This window comes from Gigantopelta aegis, chromosome 8 (assembly GCF_016097555.1).
Source record: "Gigantopelta aegis isolate Gae_Host chromosome 8, Gae_host_genome, whole genome shotgun sequence".
NCBI classification, from domain to species: domain Eukaryota; kingdom Metazoa; phylum Mollusca; class Gastropoda; order Neomphalida; family Peltospiridae; genus Gigantopelta; species Gigantopelta aegis.
The window spans coordinates 61,814,768-61,840,533 of NC_054706.1; the positions used below are offsets into that span (position 1 = coordinate 61,814,768).

General features: G+C 36.1%; 1 protein-coding gene across 3 annotated transcripts; it reads right to left on the reverse strand.

Annotated features, from left to right (window-relative positions):
* Nucleotides 1-5,593: 5,593 nt before the first annotated feature.
* LOC121379121 (bifunctional arginine demethylase and lysyl-hydroxylase JMJD6-like) lies at nt 5,594-25,741 on the reverse strand. Of its 3 annotated transcripts, none has more exons than XM_041507600.1 (9): nt 25,696-25,741; nt 21,591-22,053; nt 19,647-19,822; nt 17,716-17,831; nt 13,930-14,074; nt 12,129-12,335; nt 9,769-9,916; nt 8,809-8,963; nt 5,594-5,882 (listed from the first exon to the last, which is right to left on the reverse strand). In XM_041507600.1, the coding sequence occupies exons 2-9, from the start codon at nt 21,953-21,955 to the stop codon at nt 5,614-5,616; spliced, it is 1,581 nt and encodes a 526-aa protein (XP_041363534.1). In that variant the 5' UTR covers nt 21,956-22,053; nt 25,696-25,741; the 3' UTR covers nt 5,594-5,613. The 3 variants fall into 3 exon arrangements, with proteins under 3 accessions (XP_041363534.1, XP_041363535.1, XP_041363536.1); XM_041507601.1 differs by having other exon boundaries at nt 25,593-25,718; XM_041507602.1 differs by lacking the exons at nt 21,591-22,053; nt 25,696-25,741 and having other exon boundaries at nt 17,716-17,835; nt 19,647-19,801.
* Nucleotides 25,742-25,766: the final 25 nt, after the last annotated feature.

Here is a 25,766-nt window from a genome sequence, read left to right on the forward strand (position 1 = left end):
ACTGCTACTACTACTACTACTACTACTACTACTACTACTACTACATCTTAACTTATTGGAAATATATATATGAAGAAAATATATGAAAATGATGGCCATTGTGAATTTCAAGATGGCTGACATGATAAAGGTAAATACAAATGTTACAAATGGATTTCCAGTTCAGGTAGGTATTGGGAACACATAACAAAATTTTGTAAACTTAAGCAAAACAAAGGAAAAAGAAAAAAAAGGAAACAAAGAAAGAAAGAAAGAAAGAAAGAAAGACAGAAAGAAAAGGAAGGAGAAGAAAATAACAATAAAAAGGCAACCTTCAAAGATAGAATGTAAGTACCTGGACCATAATAAGGGAACTAATTGATTGGAACTACTAAAAGGAGCTCGGCCGTTCAATGATTTTGCATCGGCGTGTCTAGGTGGGGTTGTTTGAAATACGCAGTATATTGGTAAACATGTCCTTAATAATTACAGTAAGTTTAAATTTAGAACCCTTTGAATTGCTCACTACTGATTTTTTTATGGACCCGGGTTTGGGCCACCTTCTGTCCCCCACCCCACCCACTGATGATAGTGGATCCACTACTGCATCACACCTTAGGCGGTCTCTTCCCCACTGAACTACACCATACTCCCCTTTTAGCTATAAGAATATATACAATTCGATATAGTCACATGTATTTTAGGTCCCTCGATCCTTTAATTGTTTAAGGATCAGCCACAGGATTTCTTGATTTGTAAAACAAATACACGATACATCGTACCTAAACCGAGCTGAATATTTGTGAAACGTAATATTGAAGAAAATCAACAGAAATACCGGACATAAGGCATCCTGTCAAAAAGAAATGTAAACAGGAGAGAAGAAAACAAAAATATTCCCAATTCTTTGAAAGTCATATGGTATCGGAGGAATTGATGGCAGATCGTATTTGAATATTTATATAGGGGCTGTCCTAAATCCTATGAGGAGGAGACAAAGCGAACCATCATCTATAAAGCAGTCCCCACCCTCCACCCTACAGAAAGAACCCAAAGAATAAAAATAATGAATGAATGGATGAATGAAAAGAAAGAAAGAAAGAAAGAAAGAAATGTTTTATTTAACGATGCACTCAGCACATTATATTTTACGGTTATATGGCGTCAGACATATGGTTAAGGACCACACAGATATTGAGAGAGGAAACCCGCTGTTACCACTTCATGAGCTACGCTTTTCGATTAGCAGCAACGGATTTTTTATATGCACGATCCCACAGACAGGGTAGTACATACCACGGCCTTTGATATACCAGTCGTGGTGCACTGCTGGAACGAGAAATAGCCCAACTGGCCCACCGATGGGGATCGATCCCACACCGACCGCGCATCGAGCGAGCGCTTTACCACTGGGCTACGTCCCGCCCCACGGTTATATGGTTTTATCCGTATGGTTAATATAAGGACGACAGAGATAATTAGAGAGGAAACCCGCTGCCGCCACTCCATGGGCTACATTTTTTACATGAATAGTAAGGGATGTTTCATATGTATCAGTTCATTCCACAGACAGGATAACAAATACCAAGGTTTTTGCTATACCAGTTGTGGAGCACTGGCTGGAACGAAGAATGAATGGATGGATGGATGGATGGATGGATGGATGGATGAATGGATGAATGAATGAATCTTCACAATATTGAACATTAAGTAATATGCAGTAATCGTTACGCTCATAAGGCGATCGCTTTACGATTGGGTTACGTCTCTTCCGCTCCTGCAATAACGAGAAAAATCTAAGAAAAATAACATATGTTTTAATAGAAAAACAAATTATACATTACTGCATCTTTGGAAATTATATAGAACTTGGCGTGGGAGTGGATAAACTATGAATAATGATTGCTATTAAAAGTTCAATCCTTTTATTTGTGTAACATGATTTAAAAACAAAAACAAAAAACACAACAACAACAACAACAGAAGTCGGCAAACTGTCGATTGATGGCCGGGTTCCGATTCATTGTTAAATTTTAAATCGTAGATAGCTTTGAATTGCGTGTTTATAGCATTTTAATACCTACAGCCTCACACCTCATTCCTGATTCAGGCTGCCGTATTCTTTTTGGAAAGTAGTCTGTGTTAGTCTGTCTGTTAGTGTGTCTGTGTGTGTGTGTGTGTGGTCTGTGTCTCTCTCTCTCTCTCTCTCTCTCTCTTTCAAAGGATGAAATAAGCATACCGTACACACGAAAAATCCATGGTTTAAAATGTGCTGATGTGTTGTTAAGTAACATTCCTTTTTTTCTAATGTAAGGAAATTGTTCTGCGAACTACAAATTATATTTTATAACGGTTATCATGAGGAAAAGCGACACAAATGTTGGTTTCCCGTAGACTCAGTCGTTTGTGACATTTTGCAGTTCCAAAATCATTGTCAAATGTAACGTTTAAAGACACAAAAAGTCCACCCAGACCGAGTTTTCACAAATTTATAACGGATTGTCAATTTTAATACTTTGAAATTGGTACTAAATGATGAAAAGTATGTCGTGATTCTCAGATTGCCAAATATTGTTACATCCATAGAAGGGGAGTTTTCATGAACATACACCATAGTTTCACTGGTGACACTGTGACTGGTGCAGGATGCACTCACCTTTTGAAAATGTCTGGTATCATCATTTGTACAGAATGGGATGTATCCCAGTGACGAAAACGTTTACCTGATGCATGGTCAGTCTAGGATCGATCCTCGTGGGTGGGCTCATTAGGCTATTCCTCGTTTCAGCCTGGCTAATCAAATGCAGTAACAAAGGCTGTGGTATGTACTATACTGTCTGTGGGATGGCACTAATTAAAAAGAGTAGATCAGCAGCAGGTTTCCTCTTTATAATTATCTCTGTAGTCCTTAACCATGATGCCATATAATCATAATTAAAAATGTGTTGTGTCATTAAATAAAAAAAATTCTGTCCTTTCACTGTTCACAAGTGCTATAGTGATTAAGCCATTGGTCTTAAGAAACGGATAGCACATACATCTGGTACTGGCTCCCACCAATAGAATATACATGTGTAATAGGAATAGGAATAGGAATAAGAATAAGAATAGGAATAGGAATAAGAATAGGAATAGAATAGAGTTGATGTTTAACAACACCCCAACATTGGCTATTGGGTGTCAAACTATGGTAAATGCAAAACGAATGTGATGATCAACATCAAGATAAAAATACAACAGTTAAATTAAAACACAGTGTAAAGAATTGTGAAAACCCCCAGACAATATTAAATATTGAAATTTAGACGAAAATTCAGTATCAAGAAGAAATTGCAATAAAAGTTCTGGATGGAATCGAAATGATTCCATCACATTTTGTTGTCCAAATATATCTTTTTTTAGTTTCTTTGTGATGATTGCACTCAATCAAAATGTGGCGTACTGTCAGAGTACATTGACAGTGCTCACACTCCAATGGAGGATCCTTCTTCAAGAAGAATCAGTGTGTAACTGATGCGAGCAGGACACAAGACTATTCCAAATGTGGCGTACTGTCAGAGTACATTGACAGTGCTCACACTCCAATGGAGGATCCTTCTTCAAGAAGAATCAGTGTGTAACTGATGCGAGCAGGACACAAGACTATTCCAAATGTGGCGTACTGTCAGAGTACATTGACAGTGCTCACACTCCAATGGAGGATCCTTCTTCAAGAAGAATCAGTGTGTAACTGATGCGAGCAGGACACAAGACTATTCCAAATGTGGCGTACTGTCAGAGTACATTGACAGTGCTCACACTCCAATGGAGGATCCTTCTTCAAGAAGAATCAGTGTGTAACTGATGCGAGCAGGACACAAGACTATTCCATCCTTCCTACACTGCCTTTAGGACTGCCACTCTCCCAGGACTGGCTTGACAGCATGAAGCTAATTCGCAACTGCACCGTTCAATCATTTTGCCAAGTCAAAAATATAAATTTGTTGATTCTGAATAAGGTTTAAAACCTGAAAAAGGTACACCAACCATGGCATGAGGCAAATCAAAGCAGACTTGGCATCTGAATCTGTCTTTTCATTACCCCTGATGCCAATATGGCTGGGCACTCAACAAAGTCGACTCCCACCAAGAGCAGTTTTAACGGCCCCATGGGTACATGTAAGACCATAGCACCAACTTCACTCTTCATCCAAAATGCACGAAAATAAATTGAAAAAAAAGTGTGTGATCGCAAATGTCAAACTGTCCACTATTTTGTATGTTTAGATTTTTCATGCTTATATCGAATTATGGTTCAAGCAAGCTGTCCTGGGCACACACTTTGGCTGTCTATCTAGGATAGTGGGTTAGTTGTTAGTGAGAGAAGTCGGTATAATGGTCTTATACCTACCCACCGAGTACTCGCTCTGGGTAGGAGCTGGTACTAGGAGGCTAAACTAGTACCTACCAGCCTTAAGTCTGATGGCTTAACCACTACACTACCAATGCCAGTTCAAACCCATCTTGGGTGTAGCAATCCTAAAAACTGGATAGGACAAAAACTTTATTTTCCTGGGTTGTAGCTAGTCAAAGCATGAGACAGCAATTCATAGAAACATACAATCATGACATTGTCAAAACATCCTTTGGATTATGTATGGTACAGAGACATACAAGCTTGAATGTGTTAATGGAAGCTCACATACATGTATAATTACTGTGACATACACTAATAAGAATGGAAAAGAACTTAAATATACTCCCTTCCAAAAATTAAGCAAATTTTTTTCATAAATTATTTTTTCGACTCTATGTAGACTTATTTTAATGCCCAAAATGTCCTACAATAGACTGAACCAGAATGGAGATCGATCTCATTTCAAAAGTTTGTTTGTTTTGTTTAACGACGCTACGAGAGCACATTGATTTATTAATCATCGGCTACTGGATGTCAAACATAATAATTTTGACACAAAGAGGAAACCTGCTACATTATTCCAGCAAGGAATCTTTTATATGCACTATCCCACAGACAGAATAGCACATACCACAGCCTTTGATATACCAGTCGTGTTGCATTGCCTGGAACGAAAAAATAGCCCAATGGGCCCACCAACAGGGATTGATGCCAGACCAACCATGCATCAACGAATGCTTTATCACAGGGCTGTATCCCGCCCCCTATCCCCTATTTTTGGGGGGTGGGGAAGGGGAGTTTAGGACCACTGACATGAAATGACCTAATAACCTCTCCACCCTATATGCATTTTAAAACAGACTTCAGGGCTCGACCTTAGCAGTAACCCGGGGTGTTTTAGCTACCAATTTCTCACTCTGGCTAACAAATATCTAAACCTGGTAGTCCGCCGGGCTACTAGATTTTGTTTGCACCTCCAGTTACTCTGCAATCAACAATATCCTTAAACACCTAAAAAAACCCATCCTAAAACAACGTTTACATAAAAATAAATTATTTTGCTTTTCTCTCTCCTTTTGGTTTATTAAAATTATGGGCTACAGATTTCGTCACCTGGAAGCTCGGTGGGCTACCACTGAAAAATGTTACGGTCAAGGCCTAGAATTGTATCCATCCCCAGAAGTCAAATCAAAAGCTTATAAATAAAAAAAACCCAAATAAAATCACATATTACAATTTTATTGATTTAAAATTTTATCATGTGGCCACTTTTTGAAATCATTCCAATGTAAATCACCAATATTAAAGTCTTGTGTAGCCTTGAACTCTGAACTTTGCATCTGCTTGACAAGGTCAGCGGCACGAGGGTCGATGAGGGCATTGATTCGAAGCTCTTCTACAACACAGTCAAAGTTAGACGAGTCGACGAAGTTGGCGGATATGGCAACGGATGTCTCCAGATTGGTGATGTGGTGAGGGCAACCCGCAGGAACAAACAACAAATCTCCTGGAGAAACAGGAAAAAAAATAATCAAAACAAACTGGAACAAGACAATAGAACAAGTTGATTAAATTTTATGTAATAATTTGAGTTTACTAAGTAACATATTATTAAAAACCTTTCTACATTTTCACTAAATATTTTAATAAAATACTATAAAATGAGGAACAAATTAAACTTTAATTTTAAGAACGAAGAGGAAAAAAAGGTTTTTTTAGAGTTGGTTTTGTTTAACGACACCACTAGAGTCAATTGATTTATTAATCATTGGCTATTGGATGTCAAATATTGGTAATTTTTATATATAGTCTTAGAGAGGAAACCCTCTACATTTTGCCATTAGCACCAAGGGATATTTTATATGCACCATTCCACAAACAGGATAGCACATACCACAGCCTTTGATATACTTGGTAATGTAACCAAAAGTTTGATCCACAAATTCAAAACAATGGAGAAATACTACTTCAATAGCTGTTTATATTAAATACCATGGTATGTACCATACTGTCTGTGAATGAAAAAATGTAGCAGGTTTCCTCTAAGACTATTATATATATCAAAATTACCAAATGTTTGACATCCAACAGTCGATGAATGAAATAATCAATGTGCTCTAGAGGATAATCTTTATAGCTGAGGTTCAAGATAAGCATGATAAGTAAATGTTTTATAGACAGATTTTTTCACAATGGAGATTTTAATTGAATTATTCAGGTAATACATTAGAATTGTTTGTCATTTTGTGGTAATTTATCGATGTATAACAGTCACAAATTGTATAAAATCACAAAGCGCAGTAAAGCGATTTTATGCTAAATTTGTAACTGTTATACACTGATAAATACCCCAAAAATTACAAACAATTTTTAGACAAAAATAAACAGAAATCAATTTCTAACGTCCTTTCCAGTGCTCTACAAAGCAAATAAAATACTTGCCATGGTGACTAAAAACATTCCCTAGCCTCTAAAAAATAAAATAACATTCGCCAGTTGGCGACATTCCAATAATTTTACTTTAATCTGTAAACAAAACTGGACATCGAAAAACACTGTGGACCAGTAGCAATTTATTTTCCATAAAATGTTTTCTATCAGTAATTTGTTTGAAAAATAAAAGTTTGAGACATGTTAATCCGACTATGAATAACGATTTTCCAGTATTCAAGAGTAAACACGGGCACGTTAAGTGGGAGGTAATAATGTTATCTCCCTTAACTTGAATAATAATAATAATAATAATAATAATAGATTTTTATTTCAGATCAGAGATCCATAGAACATATATAAACATCACATACAAAACTGATTACATAATATACAGCAGCTTGTGCCAGCGATTTACACATACAGATTTGACGTACACAGTTGTACACCGCAGGTGGGCAAGTAGGTCGTTTGAAGTTGTTTCGATTCTGCTCTTCAGCGAATATGCTGTTGAGCTAAGTAAAGCGCCAAAGCTTTTTACTCGATGACTGACAAACATCTTGCTGGCACTGTATGGTCGTCGTGGCCGATCATCCATCGGTATGCATTATTATAACATATGTTAAGATCCTTCATGGTATCCTGTGTAAATTTCACCCATAATGCACCCGCGTACAAATTACTACAATAACTCACAAATAATTGTGTTTTAACAGATTCTGAACATTTTGCAAATCGCCGCAACAACATGTTTGCACGTACACAAAGGGCTCTATACTGTCATTTAATGTCTTTATCGTCTTTCATGTTTTTGCATATAATATGACCTAGATATTTATAGTTGTTAACAAATTTCAGTACATCACCACACAAATATATCGAAGGCACATTGATCAACTTCAGAGTTTCTGGCTCAATACACATACAAACAGTTTTCATTGTATTATATATAATATCATAATCTTCTGCAAAGTTCTCGCAAATCAAGCGTTTGGAAATAATTCGGCCCCAGTTCAGTTTTGGACCAAGTCGGTCTTGTCTCATTTAGAGCCAGGTTTTATTTGACATTGTTGAGCCACTGTATGTCTTTACTTGTCTGTCTGAAACTCAAAACATTAATTATTTTAAATGTTCGACTTATATATGTGTTATGCTGCGCTCCAATCGTTTCGTGCTTATTGTGATAATGGGTCCCTCCACGATAACGACGTCTCCAGTCGTGAATGTCGTTTTAATCACGCCGGAAGTCACGTTCACCAGAGGATGAAAACATGGTTCTATTTTCATGACTCGACTTTAGATGGCTTTAAAGACACAACTATTTATAAAACAGTATTTATGGATTTACAAGGCAGTATGTGACGAAAATAAATATTATTTAAACCAAAAGTAAGGTAGCCGATTGGTAACTACTAGTAACACGTTCACGCCTGGTAGATATTATCACAATGCTTTTATTTAACTTTTAATGAGTACTGCAATTTAAATGCATATTTTAGCAGTGCCATTAAAATAGTAATTCGCTTAAATTCGTTTAATACAATTATTGGGTACGGAATTTGATAATGATAGTTAATAGTCGTTTTAGTGGAACCGGACACAAACAATAACTTGTAATTTCTATTTAACAACTAGGAATCACCTCTTCATTCGAATGCAGTCCTAATAACAATTATGGCATTAGTAATGTGCCGTAAAATGGCAGATGAATTGATTTAATTACAAGTATATATTAGCTGGCTACTAAATATCAGTGGCTGGCGATTATTATAAAATATTATACTTTACTGGCCAGGGAAGAGTAAATCTGAACTTGCTTTGTAGAGCACTGCTTTCCTTGACTTGTTTTGTGCAATGACGTCCTATATGACATAATGATGTAATTTTCTGAGGTTTATCGAAGGATAACATTCAGGTTTTTTTTAGTGATGTGGTCCAAACAGAATAGAGTAAATCGTATAATAGCAGTAAAATTTTGTAATTATAATATATTAACAACAAACCTGGCTGAAGAATACACTGGACTGGGTGTGTCAGAGATAGAAGTGGAAAGCGATCTAGGTCTGGCTTTGTGACGTCCACTTCAAACGTGGGATCCATTGACTGCAGTAGTTGTGGATAAAGAAGACATTGCTCTTCAGCAGGGTACAATATCCACCTGAAAAATCAATCATCAATTGTTGCATGATAAATATTTCTTTCACTGCATAATGGGGTGGGATGTAGCCCCGTTGTAAAGCATTCATTTGATGCACAGTCGGTTTGGGATCGATCCCCACCTGTTGGGCTATTTCTTGTTCTAGTCACTGCACCAAGACTGGTACATCAAAGACCATGGTATGTGCTATCCTGCCTGTGGGATGGTGCATATAAAAGATCCCTTGATACTAATGGAAAATATGGCGTTTTTTCCTCTCCAAGACTATACGTCAAAATAACCAAATGTCTGACATCCAGTAGCTGACGATAATAAATCAGTGCTCTAGTGGTTTCGTTAAACAAAACAAACTGTAACTTTTTATTTCATTCTATAATTATAGCCACCATTTCATTTTCATTTCAACGTATTTTCATGCTTATATCCAATTAAGGTTCAAGCACGCTGTCCTGGGCACACACCTCAGCTATCTGGGCTGTCTGTCCGTGATAGTGGGTTAGTTGTTAGTTGTTAGTGGTTAGTGAGAGAGAAGAGGTTGTAGTGGCTTTACACCTACCCATTGAGTCATTAAAACTCACTCTGGGTGGGAGCCGGTACTGGGCTGCCAACCCTGTACCTACCAACCTTATGTCCGATGGCTTAACCACAACACCAACGAGGCCGGTTATAGCCACCAAGCGATGGTGCATTAAGGAACCTATCTCACAATTACTCAGTAAACGACAGCAATCAGCCATAACAAAAGATATATAAATATTCTACATCTATATCTAAATTAGTCATTTTAGCTGGTATCAGTACGTACTTCTTTCGACCCTGAAAGAGAGCCATCCAGAAGTTAGATCCGAACGTGTCGACGTGAAGTTCACTTCTCAGACCGGCAGCCGCTATGAAGAGACTCGGCCAGGTGTCCCGATACTGACTGCCTGGAGATAATCTCTGTAGATAGTCTCCTGTAAACAACAAACGTGGAGACGAAATTAATTATTCCATAAACGGACAGGTTTGAGTTTGGTGCCATTGTTAAGATGTAGCTGATTAACAGAGATGTTACAAAAACTGTATATTTAATACATTTGTTTTTGCATAAAATATCAGTCGCTGTATATTAAGTGTTTGTATTATGTCAAACTTGATTTTAATTCCTAATATATATATATATATATATATCCAAACAAAAATATAGGTCACGTGACATAAGCCCGACTCAACTCGAGTATTTCAGAGTAGATTTTCAATAAACATACTCGTTAAATCATTTATTGAAGTGCAGTAAATACAAATAACTTTTAGTTTTGCGATAACAATACAAAACTTGTATATTTATTTATGAATTAGAGTTTAGAAATGCTTTTTTAATGTGACAGAATGTAGCTAGCATCTTACAAATTATGTCATACGGAAAAAGCCTTGCTAGGTTAACAATACTCGATTTACGTACACAAAACTGGAATAAATAATGATTTTCCGAATATTCCTATAGCATTGCAGGATAAAAGAAAACTGGTTACTGTCTTAAGATATCGGCTTTAAGATATCAGGTCAAATGGCGAATGCAGCTCTGCAGAGCCTTGCTGCATTCGCCATTCTAACCGTTGCAGGATAAAGCCGATATCTTGAGACAATAACCAGTTATTCCCTATATATATAAATAGATATATAAAGAAAGATAGATAGATAGATAGATAGATCTATATCTATATCTATCTATCTATCTATATCTATATATCTATATCTATCTACATGTATCTATCTATCTATCTATCTATCTATATATATCTATATCTATACATGTATATAGACCAGTACCCAGTATTCGACCAGTGTATTTAATTAATTACCATACTCGTTTAAACTGAATAGTATATAGATTTTCCGAATGTATTTTGAACATACACGACAGGGTGAACATTCTTTCTTCTGGAAATGTAATAGCAGACGATAACCATGTGAATGAACGTAAGTATATATTCATCGGCTATAGTGATAATATGAATGTAGGCCATTTTTATAGCATGCTATTACATCATCCAACATCCCGTGAACATTTGCAATACTTTTATTCCATTTGAAATCTTTGAAAATGTCTTTAATGTTTTTATTTATAATCAAATGGAGCTGGCAATGCAATGTGACCTCAGTCATTATAATTTCGATCACGTGACCACGTGATCAAATAATGACATATGATAGAGAGGGTTGCCCCAGTATTCGACCAATAGAAAAGCTTGAGGATACATTGCCAAAATAAACTCCCAAGAACCACAAATTTACTACTTTTATGTCTTTTGGTGCTGTTTGTCAGGACTTACACAGTTATGTTTTCTTTTATTTTCAGTCTAATATCATTATTTGTAAATTGAGATAGGACCAAAGAGACTGTTCATCAGAAAGTAATTGTGCATGTGTGAATGTGTATATAAGCATGTGCGTGCGTGCGTAAATGCATGAATATGTGTTACAATTGTTAAAATCAACAGTTTTTGGATTTAGTTGTTTGATATATGCTGCATTTACTATAAAATAAATGAATAGCATTGCCAGTAAGTATTTACGAAGAAAAACAAATATTAGCAAATGCCAATAAAATGAACATGTTATAATCCTTTCTTTCTTAAGTGGTCGAATACTGGGGTCGTTGCCCTATATACATATATATTCAATTTGGGTTTCCTAACTAACATTAAAATGGCCAGAAACTCATTGAATACATCGACAGTGATATTCTAAACAAGAAAATATACTTAGTATATAATTTTAGGCCTTAAAATATTTCATTAGTTGTAAACATCTTATAATAGCATCAAACTCAGGACAGTCCCATCAATGACACCCTAGCACATTTTTAAACAACAACATATGAAGGGTTCGCGGGAATAACCTATGATGTCCAAACAGATAGTCAGTATTATAACAGCCGTGTATGTCACGGTCACAATGACACACTAAATTAAAAACCTATAATTATGGTAGGCTATTAAAAGATGTTGGAAAATTACGATTTCTTACGTATAAATATTCCACAATTGCAGAGTTGTAAACTTTAAAATTAAAACATATCACCTTACTAAAAAGGTGACATCACAGGTTCTTCCCGTGGACCCGTCATATAATTACTGAATCACTTGGAGAAATGGAGACATTCATTTGATAAAACATACTCACCAGCAAAATATTTTGGAATATTAAGTTCTTCCGCCAAGGGCAGACAATGCTGTGGCAGACTCCAGTCAAACAAGTAGAGGTCACGGTCACCATCAGCACTGATCACATTATCAATAAAGTCCTTGACCACCACACTTTTGGCATCCTCCAGTCTGGCCCATTCCACAGAGTCAGTCACTGGTTTCTTCAGTACAGCTGAGCAGTCTCCTACGAACAAATGATTCACTAATAGGAGTCTAATTATTATGAGTGTGTTTGCCTGAGGTGTGCTGGGTCACAGGATAGCCATAAGAGACAAGAACCTGTCACGGAATCTAGCTCAGTCGGTAGAGCAATCACCTACGGTGCTCGTGTCATAGGATCAAACCACCTCAGTGGACCCATTCTTTGATTGGTTCTCCCCCCCCCCCCCCCCCCCATAAGGAAGGAAGGAAATGTTTTATTTAACAACACACTCAACACTTTATTTACGGTTATATGGCGTCAGACATATGGTTAAGGACGACACAGATATTGAGAGAGGAAACCCGCTGTAGCCACTTCATGGGCTATTCTTTTCAATAAGCAGCAAGGGATCTTTTATATGCACCATCCCACAGACAGGGTAGCACATACTATGGCCTTTGATATACCAGTTGTGGTGCATTGGCTGGAACGAGTTTCCCTCCCATAACCACCAGTGCACCATGACTGGTATTATCACAGACAGTAGTATGTGTTGTACTGTGAGAAACTGAATATAATGGTGCTGATGGAAAAAAATTGCAGATTTCCTCCAAGACTACAAGTCAAAATTACCAAATGTTTGGCATACATTAGCTATTGATTAATAAATCAATGTGCTCTAGTGGTGTCATTAATCAAAACAAAACTTTAACTGTCATGGTTGGACAGACAAGAACTCGGATGTGGAGGCTGATAGCAAAAGAAGTTAAAAGATAGGACCAGATGCCAGAACAGGAAGATATAAGATCAGACCTTGGTATGAACAAAATTGATGGAAATAATTACTTTCTCCCACAACTAAAGATATTACCACATTGAGCATTGATATTTTAATCCTTTAGTGGAACTATATATATTTTTTTTAATCATATGCTAAGGAGAGCCAAATATGACTCTTCTTGAACTAGTCTAGGTGAGTGATGGAGAGCCAGAGTAATAGCTCACCGTAAAACGACAGGGTCTGTAAGATGGAATCCAAAAGGAGATAAAGGAAAGAGGGTAGTGAAATTTAAAAGAAAGTACATTGGTATGCCATGTGATATATATATATATACAGAACTTCATATACATTGCTTTCGCTTCCCATTTATTGCACGAGTTTAGTTTACGCAAGAATATATACCACGAGACCAGATTATCACGGACAGTGGTCTAGTGGTACATTCTTTTGCAAAATAAATTAGTGCAATGAATAGGAAGCGAAAACAACAGATGTGAACTTCTGTATTTATTACATACCCTCTTTTATGTGTTATAAAAACTGTTTTTAATTTAACGTCATAACAACACTTTGTTAAATCTATGATCAAAACTCCTTTCATGGATTTAACATTAAGAATCTTACTCTGCGCAGCTTTGTGTAATGTTTCAAATACGATGTGACGTAATTTGTAAATCATCTATGACGTCAGTAAATAAAAGGCGACATCAATAAAAGGCACTAACTGCAGTAAAAACAAAAAGGGAATTCCCCATTTAAAAGTTCTGGTCCACAGAGTTTCAAGTTGGCTTTGTCACTATAGTAAGATTGAATAGGTTTGTAATAAAACTGTTTAGTACTATTACTCAGTCTGACCTGCCACATTTTTAATATGCTGTAGAGTCCATGGACCACGTGTCATCTTCTCTGCCATGTCTGTGATAATAACTGGAGTCCTGGTCTTGGCATACTTCATGTAAAACTCTTCAACAGTTAGTTCATTTGATGATACCCTGTCCACCTGGTGAACACAAACACACCATGATCTCAACACAGTTTAAATAGAAGGAAGGAAATGTTTTATTTAACTAAGCACTCAACACATTTTATTTACGGTTATATGGCATTGGACATATGGTTAAGGACCACACAGATACTGAGAGAGGAAACCCGTTGTTGCCACTTCATGAGCTACTCTTTTCTATTAGCAGCAAGGGATCTTTTATATGCACCATCCCACAGACAGGATAACACAGCCTTTGATATACCAGTCGTGGTGCACTGGCTGGTGCGAGAAATCGCCCAATGGGCCCACCGACGGGGATCGATCCCAGACCGACTGTGCATCAAGCGAACGCTTGACCACTGGGCTACGTCCTGCCCCATTTTAAATACTATAGAGTTCAAACACTACAGCAACTTTCAAATTCAAAAACACATACATGTGAACAGATATTTTCCTCAGTTCTGTGATACAAATATAATTATGGAGATGATTTCTACTGAATTAAAGGAACATACCCAGTTTTTAAAGACTACAACATGTTTTTTCACTATTAGAGCCGTTTATCATTAATTAAGTCAAACATTACTTATATTTTATTGTTTAGATTATCCATTTCCATAGAATCAAAGTGTTTCTGGTCATCTAGTTGTTTCTAATACCATAAAATGCATTTTTCATATTTTTAAAAATGCACACGTGTCTGAGAAGTAGCGGTTATTGATTTGAGTTCTAGTCTATCTTTAAGGATATTTCCCAATTTTAACGTCACAGACTCGTCTTTCACTGTATTGAAACTTTATCCAAATGTGTTACAGGTTTGTAGATTAACTAAACTGAGTGTCCATTTTTTACAAATTAAAACTAGGGACTGCGCCTTTAAAACACAGTTTTCACAGCCAGGTACATTTGTTATACAATTTCTCTGATTTAAGTCAGTCACCGGCCTCGGTGGCATCGTGGTTAGGCCATCGGTCAACAGGCTGGAAGGTACTGGGTTCGGATCCCAGTCGAGGCATGGGATTTTTAATCCAGATACAGACTCCAAACCCTGAGTGAGTGCTCCGCAAGGCTCAATGGGTAGGTGTAAACCACTTGCACCAACCAGTGATCCATAACTGGTTCAACAAAGGCCATGATTTGTGCTATCCTGCCTGTGGGAAGCACAAATAAAAGATCCCTTGCTGCTAATTGGAAAGAGTAGCCCATGAAGTGAAGCGGGTTTCCTCTCAAAATCTGTGTGGTCCTTAACCATATGTCTGACGCCATATAACCGTAAATAAAATGTGTTGAGTGCCTCATTAAATAAAACATTTCTTTTTCTTGATTTAAGTCATGACAGTAATGTTTAATTGCTGAATGTGTGTATGAAGTGCAGTTGATTTGTAATACAAGAGTTACCAGTAAGTACAAATGGCTGACTCACTGCTACCATTAGAAAAAGTATCACAGATAAAATTAAAAGTATGTCTAACTGATGACAAGTAATTCACATCGACTCCCACTGTCCATGGCCAAAATAGCCAAATCCTCATTTTTACACAGTGGCTACAACATTTAGCATTTGACTAATAACGTTTTCCGTAAATTAATCACATTTTAATAATTTTCAAGAAAATACTCTACATATCTGAAAATTGGCTAAACCAGAATTTGTTCCAGAGTGAGTCCTGAGATTCATATCCTCATATTCTGATGTATGCTACATTAAGTCAGCCAAATGTTTACTTTTGCTACATAACAGTCTTTTTACATAAGCAGGGCTCGAACTTAAGAATTTGTCTCCCTCGGCAATGTTTAAAAGAATTGCAATGGGTGAAAGTCCTCCGACGGCAATTTTGGACCTGCCTATGGCAATTTTTTTAAAAGTGACATTTGCAGCAAATAAACCTGACTGAAAGGCTATCTTGTTATATGTAGACATCTTTTAAATGCGCAGATGTTAAATATTGGCAGATAATGCACACCAGGTGTATACATTTCGCCATTGTTGAGGAGCTTTACCGATGGCACTAAAGTACCATCGGTGATGCTCTCTACCTACGGCAATTTATACCTCAACGACAGCAATTGCCGTCGGTGCTGCCGTTAGATTCGAGCCCTGCATAAGTACAGTGAAACCTCTCTGTAAACCGGAATTCCCTCAAAACCGAACGTTTTACCCAGTCCCTTTTTAAAAACCAGCACAGAACTTAACCTCTCTAAACCAGATCCCTCTTAATACCAGACATTTTTATTGTATGGTACTAAGAGTGTCCGGTTTAGATGGGTTTCACTGTAATTATCTAAGTTTAAGTAATTGCAGACTTTTAAAAACATGTCATAGAGTTCAGATAAGACTTTTATCAAGACCACTAAAATCTGTAAACAAGATCTGTTTTAATAAACCACGTTTACTATGCTACTGAAGTAGCATTACCCTTGCATCATATACAGTATTTAAATTATAAAATATTTAATTTTCTTCATATCTGTGCATATTAACATCCAATAAAAACAAATTTAATCTCTAATTACCGTAGCTCATGTAATTAAAAATATTCTTCTTATTATCACAATTTAAAAATGACGTCAAGCAATATTATCAGTCGACAACATCATATAGGTTGCAAATACTTCAGATGCCTGCAGACCACACCTTACAATTATTCCAGTAATATGTTGTAACAGTTTTGTTTAGAAAAGTATTAGGAATTCGATATATATAGAGGATACTCCCCGAGTGTCTTGTGATATCATAATTTATCAGCACAAGTTGATAAAAGTATGAAATCCAAGGCTTGCCGAGGATTTTATACTTTTATCAACAAGTGCTGATAAATTATGATATCACAAGACACGAGGGGGGTATTCTTTTCATTTGCGACAGTTGTAAACAATGTCAGTAAATGTGGGTTGAATGTCAGCGGTAGACTCGTTAACTAGCAGAACGGCAGTGGCGTGACATCACTAATGGTAGGTTTAGCGCTGAAACAAACAGTGACGTAACAAAACATTGTCTTGTGATTACAATTTGACCAATCAAGATTATAAAATATCGCAGGAAATATCACAAATTATAGTGCAAGCGATATCCCCTACAAAAGCCTTTAATGGATGATAAAAGTTTTTAAGCAAATTAAATGTGCATAACCAAAAAACCCATCTGACATTTAATAAAATTATTTAAACTGTTTAAAGGGTCTGTCCTGAGTTTGCTGCTAATGTAAGATGTTTCTGACTAAAGATTAAACTGACACATCAAATATATTTTCTTGTTTACAATACCAGTGTCTGTATATCCAATGTGTTTGCAGCATTGTATTAATGTCTGCAACAGGTATTTTTCACTTTACTTTGTGACATATATTGTTTTGACAGTACAAAAATATTGGGAAGTTAAATCTGGTTTGGGCCACTACAAACATTAGGACGACTTTGACACCATATAACCGTAAATAAAATGTGTTGAGTGCATTGTTAAATAAAACATTTCCTTCCTTCCTTCCAAACACCTTGTTTGTACAGACACTGATATTCTAAACAGGAAAATATCTTTAATATGTAATTTTAGTTACCAAAAAAGGCTCTGTTAGTCAGAAATCTCTTACAATGGAAGCAAACACAGGACTGTCTCTTTAAAAACAGACATTTCAATATTATTTCTGTGTGAATCCAACCTGTGTTGCAGAGGGCAGAAGTAACTCTGATGGAAGAAGAGTCATCATTCTCTTCTGTTTCTCTTTGACGTCTCGCTGTCGTTTTACTTTCTCTACCATCCACTGGTACTGATTATCTGTCTAACAGAAATAAACACATTATGGGTATGTGATATTTAACTTAAGTCCCACTTTCCATTAATGTGATTTAGCACAAGTTTATCAATGCAGTAAATATACATATTAACATTCTCCATATACACAATTCTGCATGTGGGCTAACAATGCGCTGGAAAACAAAAGGTCGATTATTGAGCAACTTTTCCATGAATGAGTTATTTTAGTGTGGTAATGTCATAAAGTGAAGTATTTACTAGAGACCTAAAAGTACATTTCCATAAAATCAAATTTTATATAGTAATCCACAGATACAGAAAAGCACATTTCCATATGCAGAAAAAGAAGAAGAAGAAAGAAATATTTTATTTAACGACGCACTCAACACATTTTTTATTTTACGGTTATATGTCGTCAGACATATGGTTAAGGACAACAGATATTGAAAGAGGAAACCCGCTGTTGCCACTTCATGGGCTACTCCTTTTCAATTAGCAGCAAGGGATCTTTTATGTGCACCATCCCACAGACAGGGTAGTACATACCACAGCCTTTGATATACCAGTCGTGGTGCACTGGCTGGAATGACAAATAGCCCCCAAAAAAGGACAGGGATTAATCGCAGACCAACCGAGCATCAAGCGCGTGCTTTACCACTGGGCTACGTGCCCCCCCCCCCCCCCCCCCCCCCCCCCCCCCCCCCCCCCACACCGTGTGCAGAACGATGCGAAATCGCATTAATGGAAAGAGAGCCTTAGATTATTTCGACATCTGGTTTAGAGATACTTGGATATATGGGAATATTCTATCATAGATCTGTTATTATGTCATGTTCCTTAAATGAAAGGATGTCCATGTTCATGAATGTTTACAGATATGTTCTAAAATGGTATGTTTATGTGTTGAAAACATGCCTGCTCAGACTACCAATTCACACTGAAAGTTTAACAAATGAATTGCCTGTTATAGGTGGGTTATTATTATAATTACCCATTACTCATTTGTTAAATTGTTGGTGTGTGTTGGTGGTACGAGTATGCATCATTCCAACACATAATAGTCATATTTGACTTCATTATTACCTTAAGGCGATTTGCATAAACATTTGACCAGACAGGAAGTGAATCTGCTTGGTCAGCCAATTTGAAAGTGGTTGGTGATCTGAATGATTGACAGACTAGAACTGATGTTGAGAGTTCGTTAGTCGATGACACTTCTATTTTAAAAAAAAGGGATCCATACTCAAGAATTTGGAATAATTTGTAGAAGATTTTGTAACCGGCAGCTAGAGGAGTACCAATATAACACACGGTCAATTTCAAATGTGAGTTTGCATGTTAAATATTGTGCAAATGTGATGTGTCCAACTTGGTCACAATATCTTCAAGTTACATTTTGTACATGAAAATACATACATGTACATGTAGATATGGATCCAACCTCAAAGTGAGATGTTTCGGACTACATGTACAACCCCACCTAATTGAAAGAATGTGCCTGTATGTTTACAGATACATGTATGTTCTGTTACGACTAGTACATGAGACATGATTCAATACGCACTCACTGGTATCGGTTGTGTCGTGGTTAATCAATCAGACACAAGGCTGGTAGGTACAGGGTTCGCAGGCCAGTACCGGCTCCCACCCAGAGCGAGTTTTAATGACTCAGTGGGTAGACGTAAGACCACTGCACCCTCTTCTCTCTCACTAACAACTAACACATTGTTCTGGACAGATAGCTCAGATAATCGAGGTGTGTGTCCAGGACAGCGTGCTTAAACCTTACTTGGATATAAGTACGAAAATAAGTTAAAAATAAAATAAAAAACGCACTGTGTGGGTCATGGCTGACAGCAGTATCAAGATGACGGGCAGCACTATCCAGATCTCCGAGTCTCTCTTCAACCGAGGCCAGAGCAGCAGAGACACTGGCAGTTGTCTGCCCTTGTTTTAATGATTTCTTTAGTCTATGCTTTTCATTTGATAGAAATGTCTGTCCTGCTTCTGTCCTGTGAAAAAAAAAAACAATAGGAAATTGTCCTCTGCTTTTCATTAGATAGAAATGTCTTTCCTGCTTCAGTCCTGTGGAAAAAAACCAAAAATAAATTGTCCTCTGCATTTCATTTGAAACAAATGTCTTTCCCGCTTATGTCCTGTGAAAAAAACAAAAATTGTTCTCTGCATTTGATAGAAATGTCTTTCTTGCTTCAGTCCTGTGGAAAAAACAACAAGCAGTTAAAGTAATTGTCCTGTATTATTATTATTATTATGAAATGTAAAATAGTTTCAGCTATTAAAGTTTTTATGCTGTTAAATTATACATTACTTGCAAATTCTGGTTTAATTCAATGTGTTTCTGGTTGTCTTGGTTTTTACATTAGATCAAAATGCATTTTACCAGTTCCATGAGCATAGAGAAGGAAATTATAGATGTGTTCTTTAAAAAATTTACAATCTCATAAATATTGCTATTTCATTATTATATTTTTATTTTTTAAAAGGGATATAAAAAGACAAAATAAGATATTGTAACATTTAAATGAGCAGATTACAAATTACAATGTATGACATTCGTTTAAGTCAAACCGGCCTCGGTGGTGTCGTGGTTAAGCCATCGGTCTACAGGCTGGTAGGTACTGGGTTCGGATCCCAGTCAAGGCATGGGATTTTTAATCCAGATACCGACTCCAAACCCTGAGTGAGTGCCCCGCATGGCTCAGTGGGTAGGTGTAAACCACTTGCACCGACCAGTGATCCATAACTGGTTCAACAAAGGCCATGGTTTGTGCTATCCTGCCTGTGGGAAGCGCAAATAAAAGATCCCTTGCTGCTAATCGGAAAGAGTAGCCCATGTAGTGGCGACAGCGGGTTTCCTCTCAAAATCTGCATGGTCCTTAATCATATGTCTGACGCCATATAACCGTAAATAAAATGTGTTGTGTGCGTCGTTAAATAAAACATTTCTTTCTCTTTAGTTTAAGTCAAAGGCACATGGCTGTGAAAACAAGTTCAGCTAAATGTGTTTAGCGAATCAAGCCATGTTTGATTTCAACAAAATGTTTAGCTAGAAACAGTGGCACAATTGTTTTTTTAGGGGTTTTTTTCTGGCAATGCAAATGGCAAACAATATATAAAAAAACTTTTCTGTTTCGGAAAAACATGTTTTTCATTACTGTGTGTTCAGACGTAGAGCTATTCAACAATTGATCACAAGTGGGGAGGGGACAGAATAATCATAATTATTACTTTATGCTTTTTAGTTGTTTGTATATATTTATCTGCAAGTCATTCTCCACCATTGTTCTGCACTATTATATATATTGATGTTTTTCATTGTTATAATGCTGATAAAACTTAACACAATAAAAGAACTTGAACTTGAAAATAAAAATAATAATAATTTCTCTCTGCATACTTGGGTTTAAAATAAACATTTTAATTTGTAGGTAAACAAAAAAACCCTGCGTTCTGCCTCTCACATGAGATCATGAGCAGACAGAGCCCAGTGCTAAAGTACTTGCCTGATATGCGACCATTCTAGGATCAATCCTATTGGACTATTTCTCATTCCAGCCGTGCAATGCTCCACAATTGGTGTAACAAAAGCCATGGTATGTATTATGTACTATCCTATCTGTTGGATGATGCATATGGTATATAAAAGATGCCTTGCTGCCAATCGAAACACTTTTTTTTCTTCCTGCCTTAGAATGTGTTTGACATCCCTCTAACACCCCCTCCACCCCCATCATACCCAATATTAACATGACTTCTTACCTGGATACCCAGTAGAGTAGAGTGTTTGGGTTTGTCGACTTCGGGAGATTCTTGTCGGTGAACAACTTCCTACCTTGATGTCGCCACCATCTTGCCAGAGCGGCTTCAGCAAAATCTACATTATCAAGTCGCGGCTTTTTCTTTTCATTGTGTACATCAAGAGATTTCTTTTTTCTTCTTTCCACGTCACTGTTATCATTTGCCTCTTTAGTCGATATACCTAACAAAGCACTGTTTGTTTTGTTGGAATATGTGCTGAATGTTGTATCTTCTGATTCAGTATCTTCCCTGTCTGGAGACTCTGTTACTGGCCACTCACTAATCAGTTCAATATCGTCACAAGGCGCTTCTGTTCTAAACTCCATGTTACATGTGTAAGTAATATATGGGTTTAATAAAAGTTATGATTTCTTAGCAAATCTCTTCTTTCTAATTCTGCTTGTCATTTGGATGCACCTTTGTCCTGAAACATAAGAAAATCATTAAATCTCTTTAGTATAAATTTTAAGTTACAAGCATTTAGAATAGCTAGATTATCCATTTATGTTTCTTCCCACGATGCACAATTATTCAATTATGTTAGCTACTATCACCAACAGACAGAATGATAGATCTAGATATCATATAATTGTTTAAAACTTTTTTCTTTTAAAGTTAACCACGATTGGCCATTTAGTCTGAGATGCAGAAATCTTTTATTAAATGATACATCAGTAATAGCAACATTAAGGCAGTTTCTGTTGATAGTACAATGAATATGAACATCAATGCCCCCACCTCCCTCCTATTATATTAATGAACATGGCACTGTACATGTTATTGTACTTAGAAGAAGTCTGATAAAATTTATCATAAATGCTGTATTTGGAAAAGAGTTCGACCTTTTATATCAAACAGGGTTTCTGCCAGAGGGTAAAATGGGTATTCTCAGAACCGGCGTGACGTCACACGGCCTAGTTACTGATCATCCGGGTCTTTGGGGGTGAAGCAAAGCCTTAGTGATTACTGGTTTACATAGAATAAAGTTATCATATTAACGTTTTACATGCCTTACATATTGTCATTTATTTTCTGTAGCTAACACATAGTTGCAATACATCTTATGTGTATTATAACAGCTTGGGTTGCCATATAAGAGAAACGAACAACGGGAATCTGAATTAGTATAATCTATATTTAGTACCGATGTGTTTCCGTGTACTTTGAATGTCGAGGGGACAGGGAAGGTTGGGCAGAATATAATTTTTGTTGATGCAATTTTCAGGTAATGTTAATTATAAATTTTAACAATTTTGAAATGATAAGATAATTATTAATATAATAATTATGTGGGCTACAAAATATATAATTTGTATTTATAATAAAATGTGTATGCATGATTAAGTTAATTATTTTTACGATTTAATAATTCTTTTATTTCCAAATAATATGTAATAATTAAACAATGGCAAAGTTGTTACTTTACAACTTCAAAATTACAATAGTATTATTGTCATATCTTATATAGATGTATTGGCAATAGTATAATGTTCCACTGAATACATTCTTTTATTCTTAAAACAAAATACAGTTTCTTGAAATAATGAAATGCTTTTGTTTTTACTGATTGCAAAATTACCACATGATGTTGCCCTTCCTTACCGGTTGATTGCAGGCAACAAAAAATAGCAATAATAAAATATAGCCATCCTCAGACCTTGACATCTAGGGGGAGCAATATCTCTCTCTACTTACCCATCACACCTGAGATTAGTTCAAGGAGAATAATATATAGTTTGCTTTGGCATGTGAATTTATATACATGTAGTATCAATATGGTAATATTTTAAACTGCTCACCATAAACTACATTAGGGAGCAAATAATCAGTTCCCTCAGTTATTTTCATGTCGAGGTCTACAACCTAATAAAACATAAGTGTTACCTCGTCGAACAAACATGCAAATGTTTTAATAATAGGGTTTAACCTGGTATATCTAGTAATAAAACACAAAAACATACCTGAGTAAATAATGGTTAATATATATATATATATAATATTGGTGGTGTTTTATATCTAGTCACAATGGATAATGCAGATATTTTCTTGTTCAATCTTGTGCTGTATTGGAATTGTTATTGCAGTTCAATTTAAGTAATATCTACAAAACTAATTTTTAATAGTATACAATGTACAGCTGGAGAAAGGAGGCAAATATGGTTGTTAATAAACTGATCTATATCGGTATGCCTTCTACTAGACTACACATATTTAACCTAAGTTGCTTTTAACCCGGGTTAAATTACCTCATGTAGATGCACTTATGTAGCATATTCAAGGAAAATATATGAATGAGATGGTTAAATGCTATATTCTTCATGTCAAACAGTATTTTCAAAATGGAAAACAAATATCAGATATGGCAGTTGACCATTCATTTTATTGCAGGTAATTGCTAAAGCAGATTACACACACAAACACTGAACTGTAGAATACCATGAAACTACATATATATATGTTAAAAGGTAAGTCCTCTAACTTGAACAAGCAAAATGTACCACAACCACCAAATTATACTGATCCACAATAGAATAGATTTGTATGTATTTTTAGATTTATGTGTATATATATATATATATATATATATATATATATATATATATATTGTATGTATGTATATGTATACATATATATAGATAGATATATATACACACACACACACTTTATATATATACTGAAACAAAGGCACACACATTATTTACCCTCTGCACCAAAGTAAATATTAAATACACGGAGAGAAAGGGGGGGGGGCAACCTATATTTTCTTACTGCAGGCCTGCTACAGACACATTTGCAAAAAAATAATAACAATAATTAAAGTTTAAACAAGAATTTAGGCCTATATTATAATTATTATATGTGTGTAATTTAGCAGTATAAACTTATTTTAAAATTTAAAAATAAATAACTAAGATGTAGTAGCTGTAGTATGGGAAAATAAATACAAGTATAGATAATATCCAAGCAACTATGATTAAATGAAAAATAAAGACCACACAAATTTAATGATAAAGGAATATACTCTTTATTCAAGAACTGGATGCATCGTTTTGTTGGGGGGGGTTTCATGGAAGACGATGGAATTGTGTATTTTATTTACAGTATAATGTGGGATTTTTATCACTGCACATACTTTAACCATTTTGTTTGCTAAATTAATCTCTGTTGGTGTCAACAAGCAACAACATTAAAGTCAACGTAGTCACATTCTGTGAGGGAAGCCATGAAATTCATCAGGTTTGTCGTTTTAATGACCCTACCCACAAGCGGCACCTAGTCTCTTCTTTTGGAAATTTGTAAAACGATTTTTTTTTTTAACATCATGTTATGGTTTATGCAGCCAACTGCACAACATGTTTTAGGCATCGTGACCGTTAACTGTTGTAAATGATCGACCAAAGTTGCCTCATTTCACTATTAAACCATACGTAACTAAGGAGAAGCTTCACCGCGTCACGTGATAAACAATGGCGGCCAGGGGTCGAAGTACCCGTATGTTCGGTTCCGAAAATGGTGAAATACCCAAATTTTGGGCAGATTTTATTTTTTTAAGTTGACCTTTTGACAAAATTAATGATTCTTATCATTACTGTATGATTTTCTTAACCCTAACCTTAAACCTAACCCATATTCTTTTTGGGGGAGCCCATACCCTCTATCAAATTCATCAGACACATTTTAAATATTCAATTTCATAGTGCCATACCCAAAAATTTCTTTCTGGCAGAAACACTTACTGTCAAATGCTCTGAGACTAACCCTAACCTTAAATCTAACCTCAACCATTGAAGGGGGGGGGGGGGGGGGGCAAGACTTCCGAACGTCGAACTCATGCCGCTACGTTAAGCAGAAGCACGCCTACATCTGGAGCAATATACATTCTGTAGTACAATAACACGGTTTTCGATCCTTTCATGATGCGGCTGAAAGCTATCAGTATCATGGATTAAGCTCCTTACCCACCATTATCAGTCGCTGACATCATATCAGTACTGTTAGTATGTTACTGGTGCAATACATTAAACAAATTAACAATATGCACAAACTGCACTGTCGAAAAAATTACCCTATTTTTTTAGTTGAACCGTTCACTTTTCAGACATCTAATTCAAGGGAAACAACTCTATTTAATTTATT

What these genes read in the sequence shown, in the direction of transcription:
- LOC121379121 (XM_041507600.1), bottom strand. Translation starts at nt 21,955, where the DNA reads ATGGAGTTTAGAACAGAAGCGCCTTGTGACGATATTGAACTGATTAGT. An exon ending in TATTCCAAAATATTTTGCTG is followed by an intron (nt 9,917 to 12,128) that starts GTGAGTATGTTT and finishes TGTTGTTTACAG; the next exon opens with GAGACTATCTACAGAGATTA. An exon ending in CTCTTTCAGGGTCGAAAGAA is followed by an intron (nt 8,964 to 9,768) that starts GTACGTACTGAT and finishes TTGATTTTTCAG; the next exon opens with GTGGATATTGTACCCTGCTG.